Source organism: Nyctereutes procyonoides, unplaced genomic scaffold, assembly GCF_905146905.1.
Source record: "Nyctereutes procyonoides isolate TBG_1078 unplaced genomic scaffold, NYPRO_anot_genome, whole genome shotgun sequence".
Lineage (NCBI taxonomy): Eukaryota > Metazoa > Chordata > Mammalia > Carnivora > Canidae > Nyctereutes > Nyctereutes procyonoides.
Genome location: NW_026575135.1, coordinates 13,795,744 through 13,803,748, shown reverse-complemented (window position 1 = coordinate 13,803,748; position 8,005 = coordinate 13,795,744). Strand labels below are relative to the sequence as shown.

The window sequence follows — 8,005 nt, the reverse complement described above, 5'->3', positions numbered from 1 at the left end:
TCCAACTTCCATTAACTAATTGAGAACCAAAAATATTAGGTAAAAAAAATTAAATTATTTTAAGTTATTTGGGTTGAGCAGCATTTGTGCAAGCAGAATTGGAGGAGACTATTTGCCTATTCCATTCCTTCTGCAGATTGCCCTTGAATTACACAGCAAACTGCAAATAAGAACTGTAGAAATGCCTGCCTAAATGGCATCTGAGCTTGTAAAATAACCAATTTATTTTCAGAAATCCACCCAAATATTTATCTGGGAAATAGAAGATAAAATATCCTTCCTGAGCTTTTAAATGGCCACAAAAAGAGAGCATTGATCAATAAAATAATTTGTTACGGTCAAATGCCCATTGATAGACTGTTTCTAGCACAATGTTGTGATTTTATAAAGATTATATAGTAATCTTTGAAGGAATAGTGCATTGGAGTGAGTACTAGACTTAAAGAGTTATGGGTTAAACTTTAGCTCAACCATTGATTAGGTAAGTGATCTTATACAATTGTAGTATATTAATTGCATTAATGACCTCTATTCTTCGCTCCTTCACCGGTCCACCTACTCTGATTTTGGCTCTACAGATGTGACTTGATTTGATCACTGGAGCATTAGCAAATATAATGAAAGCAGAGATTTGTAAAGCTCCTGCACAATTAGGTTAGTCCTCTCTTTTCCATCTCTGCTACTATCATGAAAATATGTCCAAGTTAGCCAACTGGAGGATAAAATGCACACTAAGCAGAACGGAGTTGCCTCAGTTGCCAACAGTCAAGGCTGCCCTATGTTAGCCAGCAGTCACTCAATCCCCAACAAATGAATGAGTCCTAAAACAATCAACAAACCAACTCACAGCTGATTTAAGATAAAAAGATAATTTAGTTGAGATCTCCTGGCTCCAGGGGGTCTCATAGACTTTAATAAATGTTTACTTTGGTATGCCACTAAGATTTTATGACTGTATATTACCCTGTACTATTGTAGCAATGTAAGACTAATGTAGCAATAGATGGTGTCACTGACTGTCCATCACTGACGCATCTGGTCTTTATCCTTCTTAAAAGAATCATAATTTTATTCATTTGTCTATCCCATTTTATGCATAAGAAAATATCCTTATAAGTCCAAGCCTCTTATCTTACTTTCTAAAAGCTTTACATTTTTACCTTTTATATTGAGATACATACTCTTCTAGAATTAATCTTTGTATATGGTATGAGATGAGGGCAAGATTTATTTTTTACTATGTGCACACTATTTGACTCAACATGATTTTATTGAAAAAGTCCCTGTCCCACTGCACTGCAGTGTCATTTTTGACATAAATTAATTGACCATATGTGTTTGGATCTGTTTTGAGCCTCTTGTTCTGTTCTACCAGTTTATTTTTCTTATCCTTGCACCAATATCCCATTGTCTTATTGGCTCCATCATAAGTCTTGATTTTGGTCCTCTAAATTATTTTTTTCTTTATGAACGGATTGGCTGGTGCTGGCATTTATTTTAGCATCTGCTTTTCAATTTCACAATATACCTGCTTGTCTTTTAACTGGGATTGCCTTGAACCTCCATTTCAATTAGAGAGAATTGATATCTTTATACTATTGTATCTTCTAATCCATTAATTTAGGTCTTTTTAGATTTCTCTCAATAATATTATATTGATTCTTCTTGTATAAATGACTTACACAAACAAATAAAATGTCTTACACATACTATATTAGATTTATTCATAAAGCTTTATATTTTTGATGCTATTATAAATTGTACTTTAAATTCTCTTTTCTACTTTCTTGTTATTGGTATGTAATGATTTTTCTTTTTTTAAAAAAAGATTTTATTTATTTATCCACGAGAGACACACAGAGAGAGAGAGAGAGACAGAAACGGAGACAGAGAGAGAGAGGCAGAGACACAGGCAGAGGGAGAAGCAGGTTCCATGCAGGGAGCCCAACGTGGGACTGGATCTCAGGTCTCCAGGATCAGGCCCTGGGCCAAAGGCTGCGCTAAACCACTGAGCCACCCGGGCTGCCCTGTAATGATTTTTCTATGCTAAATTTATATTTAGTAATCTTGGTAAATTCACTTTTTTATAACAGTTTTTTTAAGAATATTTAATGAAGTATAGTTTACATTAAATCTACTTATTAATTCCAATAGTTTTAGACCATCTGAGTATTCTGTATACATATAGTGTCGTTCATAAATAAGGATAGCTTTGTTTTTATTATTTATATCATTTATCATTACTTTTAGTAATGATTACTTTAGTAAAAGTAATACTTTTAGTATTGATTATGAATTCTGACACTATTACAATGTCACATTCAGGAGCTGAGAAAAATAAGGTAAAATGAGAAAATTTCATTTGAAAAATGTAATGGTGCCTGAAGATGGCTATGGACTATTTAAACCTAGGTTTTAGATTACTTAAAAATTAAGATTCCTCCTGTAACACAAACAAGCTGATTACAAAAGAAATAAAATATTTCTAGTTCTTTACAGCAAATATAAAGTCTATTTTCTTAGTACTGGGTATAAATGAGCTCCCAGGCATCCTGTAAAACGCATTCCTAATGATTTTAGTGAGACAGAACATAAAAGAATAAAAATATATTTTAAAAAATCTGTCACGCTAAATGTCTAATAAGTATAAAGCAAACTGACAAATTTCAAAGTAAATTATGGAAAACATCATCATAATAGAATATCTGGGTAGAGCTTATCTAGCCAACAGATCTGCAATATGGGCAGATTCTGAGACAGAATTACTTGTGTCCAGGTGATGGAGACGCAGTACCTCAATAGAAAACTTCACATATTTAACTCAGACCAAGGTCAATTGTCCTGATGATTTTATATTCCAAGCTACTTTCTGCATGGGGCCCAATTAATGGGCCCTCACATACCATAGTGCTTATTTAAAAACTTAAGGTGAAAAAAATATACCTGAGGATAAAACTATTTCCAGAAAAGATGAGAAACTGCTCTGAGCTGCACTAGTTGAGACAGCATTATTCATGATAGGTCAGCATGCCTTCTAACTGAACCCAAACATCTAAAAACAAGCACACCAATACTCCTCAAAAAGTATGGATATTAATTTATTAAATTTCGTGTCAAATTTGCAATGACAACTTGCAATTGCGTTTTGCAATTCCAGGAGCAGCTAAAGACTTGACATATTTATGTTTCAGGTCAATATTTTTTTATGAGTATCAAGCAAGCTATAGACACAAATCTGTATCTGTCCAGAGTAACCCTATTTATTGACATATGGAGAAATTTGGCCCCCCCAAAAAAATATTTATTTACTTGTACCTTTAGTTGATCTTCCCCCATCATTCATTTCATGTGCAGGACATGGTCTCCTCAAGTCTCAAGGTAACTTAAAAAGCCAGTTAATAGCCCGTTCATAGGAACTTGAGAAACTTCTTATCCTTCTAAAGTCAAGATATTTCATGGATGCAATAACTCAAGATTATATTAAGTAAGTACATTTTCCCTGGCTTATAAAATCCCAGAAATTAATTTTCCCAAATCTAGTGAAGAGTAAAAAGTATGGCTTATAATGTCAATCTTTTCAGTCATAGCAAATACATCTTGATATTTTCAAGCTACCTCAGAACTTATGGAATCACAAATGACATCTCATTTTTGAAGATTCCAAGTTATTTATCCTTTAAAATAATAGGAAAATCTCTCATGGCCTTAAAAGTCCATTAGTAAGAAGAATATCAAGGATGTCTTATCAAAAAAGAAAAATAAAACAGTCTCTGAGCAATGAGAGATACAAATAAATGGAACAAATGAAAACCCATGTGTAAATGCATGACCATCAATCCATTTAACCTTCAAAGAACTGTTGAGCCTTTAGCAATGATGGTGAATAGGGAAGTATTTGAAATTTTTCCTCTTTTCCTGGAGATATTACTCCATTACATTTTAATATTTTTAATGTTAAAGATGAGTAATGGGCCAAAGTTTACAAGGTTTAGAAGATTCCCACATATCCCTCACCTCATGAGAGGCAAAGCCAAAGACTGATCTTCTGATGAAAAAGCAGTGTTCTAGTGAGAAAAGAGAGTTGCTTTGTTTTGGATCCTCATTCTTTTGTTATTCAAAAATGACATACCATTTTAGATGAATTGGCTGCCAGTCCCTCCACAATAAAAATGAAAAGGACAAATAACTTTTTATAAACATATGATACAGTTTTATTATCTTAACAAGGAGCTACCAAAAATAACAATCATTCTAGTTAATTATTGTCTGAAAAAAAGTCCACAGATCCAACAAGTTATTATTATGGGTAGATATTAAGTAATTTTTCAGGGACAACTGAAATCTAATAGAGTATCTCCAAACTTGATAAAAGAACCACCCATTTAACCTGAAGAGTCCTTGGTAGTATCTTGCATGTGCTGATATTATGTGTTCACTGTCTACTTTAGGACACAGATATCACAATGTTGATCTCTATCACAATGATCTGCTATTCCTATCATTTCCCTGGATTCTGATGCTCCTGCTGCTTCTAATAGACCCTACTTTTAGGGTGTCCATATATTAGATCATCCAAGCTAGGCTACTTCACAATGAAGGGGAAAACTAGTACTACTTACACCTGGGAAACTGGTGTTAAGTAGACTAGTTCTGAGCAAATAGAAATATCTGCTGACCATTCCAAGGTTGGCTCTATTAGAAACATCATGTTCCAAAGACACAAGATGTTTCATTAAAAAAAAAAAAAAAAAAAAAAAAAACAGGCATCATGCTCTGTTTGTGCCCTGGCTGACAGCAACTACTTAAGCTTTGGTCTGAACCTGATGTCTTCCAAGGTCCAGATCTAAGTTCATGGAGTCAGGCTGCAGAAGAATCTCTGGGCAGATATCATGCTTCTCTGGGACTCAGAGTGATAATAAATTTAAGATACAGTTCTAATCTGAGACACACAGTGAATGAACCCTATTAACATAACAAGAGACAAGGGACTAAGGAAGGAGTTGGACGAAAAATAATCTTTATGAAAGCTCATGGTGGAGACTAGGAATAGTGAGAACTGAAGTCTAACTAGGGTTTTTCTTTTTTCGTTTTCTATGCTGTCATTTCCTTATATCTTCCTCAAAACTTTTTCCGTCAGTAAATAGAAGCTCAGAGCTAGCTCCAACCCCCAGTTCAGGGGAAGTGTACATCCATGCATGGAATGAAACAAACTGGACCAAGAACTGCATCACCATTGATGACATCAAAGAACAGGCAGAAATGACTGGCTCTGAAGCCTAAATAGTGGTGTGGAACAAGAGATCAGCCACAACCAGTAGTCTCTGAAGATGCCCATTCACCTATTCTATTTCCCTCTGAATGGCACATTCTCTTCTCCTAAGAGAGTCAAGTAAAGCTTATAAATTGATAGTCTCTCTTTTTCCTAAGTATTTTTCAAAGAAGGGCCAATCTACAATATGGTGGTTCCACTTTCTGGGTTGCTACAAAATGACCAGGTATAATCCAACAATCCAACCATGAATCAGTGAAACAACTCCGATCCCATTTTTTTTTAAGTCTTATTTGGATAAACACGGTTCTAGCCAGTTTCTCACTGACCATCATGATGAGAGAAAGCAATGCCAAGGAGCGACACAAAAAATAATATATATGACCTTTATGGAAAGAAATTCCCAAGAACTCCACCTTGGGAATGAATATATTTCATGTGTATCATGTTGTGACCCTGTTCTACAAAACCTTGAAAGTTTTGAGAGATGAATTTGACAAGCAGCAAGAATCTATCTGTTTGGCTCTTTGGTTTCCCTAACTGATTTCCACATTGTGATTTTAAATTACTTGTCCCTTTCCCATTTACTTGTTAAACACATTTTCTTCAGTAGGTGTTTAACTGCTTCTTTCACATCCTTGTTTCTAAGACTGTAAATTAAAGGATTCATCATGGGAGTCATAACCCCATAGAACATGGATATAAGTTTGTCAGTTGCATCCAAGTAATCTGAATTGAGTGTCTTTGTAGATTTGGGCTTCATGTACATGAAGAGAATGGTTCCATAGAATATTATCACCACAGTCAGGTGGGCTGAGCAGGTGGAGAAAGCTTTGCTTCTCCCCTCAGAAGTACGAATCTTGAGGATACTAGAGATGATTAATGAGTAGGAGATAATAATTAATAGCAGTGGTGTCAATATAAACAATGTCGTGGCCACGAGCATGATGAACTCATTGCCTGAGATGTCAGCACAAGCCAGTTTCATGACAGCCAGAATTTCACAGGAGAAATGATTGATGACGTTATTCCTACAGAAAGGCAATTGTACCACAAACGCCGTTTGTACTGCAGAGTTGACCAGTCCTATGATCCAGGACCCAGCTGCCATGGGCACATAGGAATCCTTGCTCATGATGACAGGATATCTTAGGGGGTTGCAGATAGCCACATACCGGTCAAAGGCCATCATGCCCAGGAGCACACACTCTGTTGTCCCCATGGCCAAGCCAAGGAACATCTGCACTGCACAGCCAGAGAAGGAGATGGTCTTTCTTTCTGAGAGGAAGCTCACCAGCGTGGAGGGAATGGAGGTGGAGGTGTAGCAGATGTCCAAGAAGGAGAGGTTCCCCAGGAAGAAGTACATAGGGGTGTGAAGGTGGGAGTCCAAGACGCTGATTAAAATAAGGGTGCCATTGCCCAGAAGGATGACAACATACATTATTAAGATCAGCACAAAAAAGAGTAGCTCAAGCTTAGGGTAACCAGAAAGCCCCTTCAAAAAGAATTCCACCAGAATGGTTTGATTTTCCCATTCCATTTTACTGTTTCTCTTTTACCTATAAGACATTAGAATTTTTTAAAACAAAATGTGTATTTCGTTATGATTACTTTCAAATGTGTATCAGTTTATAAGTACCATATCCCCAGAGGGGAAATTTTTAAAAAGGAAAACATTAGGGGCAGCCCGGGTGGTTCAGTGGTTTAGCTCTGCCCTCGGCCCAGGGCGTGATCCTGGAGACCCAGGATCGAGTCCCACATCAGGCTCCTTACATGGAGCCTGCTTCTCCCTCTGCCTGTCTCTGCCTCTCTCTCTCTCTCTCTCTGTATCTCTCAAGAATAAATAAATAAAATCATAAAAAAAGAAAAGGAAAACATTAAAGAAAAAAAGTAAACAAAAATAAACCAAAGAGAGGTAAAATATGAATAAAGGCGGGGATGGAAAAAGGAAACTAACATGTTTTAAGCCACATGCAATATGCCAGGTAAATTACTTAATCTCATCAGTGCTAAGAGACAGGTATTATTATCCATATTTTACAGATAACTAAATTGTAAATATTAAATAAACTTAACTAAAGGTAAATATATAGCAAAGGAAAGTACGATTCAAACCTAACTGTCTTCCTTGTTGAAGCCTGGGCTTTTTGTTCTATTTATCATCACATATGTAAACTAGAAGTTATAATAAAAATTAGCATTGCATTATGTGTAACTGAACAATAAACCATTTTTATTGACTACAAACCACCACACAATAAACCAATGACCTTGCCACTTCTTGAAATTATGTTGTTTACTCTCTGTCTTGCATCGTAGCCTGTAAACTTTATAAAGGTAAGTACTTTTTTTGTTTACTTCCATAGCCCCAGTACCTACCACAGGGTGGACACAGAGATAGTCATTCAAAAGTATTTGTTGGATAAAGAAATCAAATGAAAGACAAAATAATGACTAACATTTCTCACTTTGGGTCAATCCTCGATTAATGGTTTGCTTTGTGCATTACCAAAATTAGTCTGAATAGCAACCCTATTAGGCAATTACTATTATTAGCATCATCATCTTTATTAATAGAAGGAAAATAAAGCACAGAAAAATTTAGTGATTTGCCTAAAGTCATATAGCTAAATAAATGGTAAAACACAAGCCAGATGGCTGCAGAGTATAAATTCTTAATCATTTGCAGAGAACTTGGTTTGCGGACTAGAATACTTTATAATCTTATTGACAATA

At 35.6% G+C, this 8,005-nt stretch overlaps 1 protein-coding gene across 1 annotated transcript; it reads right to left on the bottom strand.

Moving 5' to 3' along the window:
* Positions 1–5,834: 5,834 nt before the first annotated feature.
* Positions 5,835–6,809, bottom strand: LOC129494551 (olfactory receptor 13C2-like). Its single transcript, XM_055301482.1, has one exon. The coding sequence runs from the start codon at positions 6,807–6,809 to the stop codon at positions 5,835–5,837; it is 975 nt and encodes a 324-aa protein (XP_055157457.1).
* Between the last annotated feature and the right edge of the window lie 1,196 nt (positions 6,810–8,005).

Excerpts from the sequence above, each read along its gene's own strand:
- LOC129494551 (XM_055301482.1), bottom strand. The coding sequence starts at position 6,809 with ATGGAATGGGAAAATCAAACCATTCTGGTGGAATTCTTTTTGAAGGGG.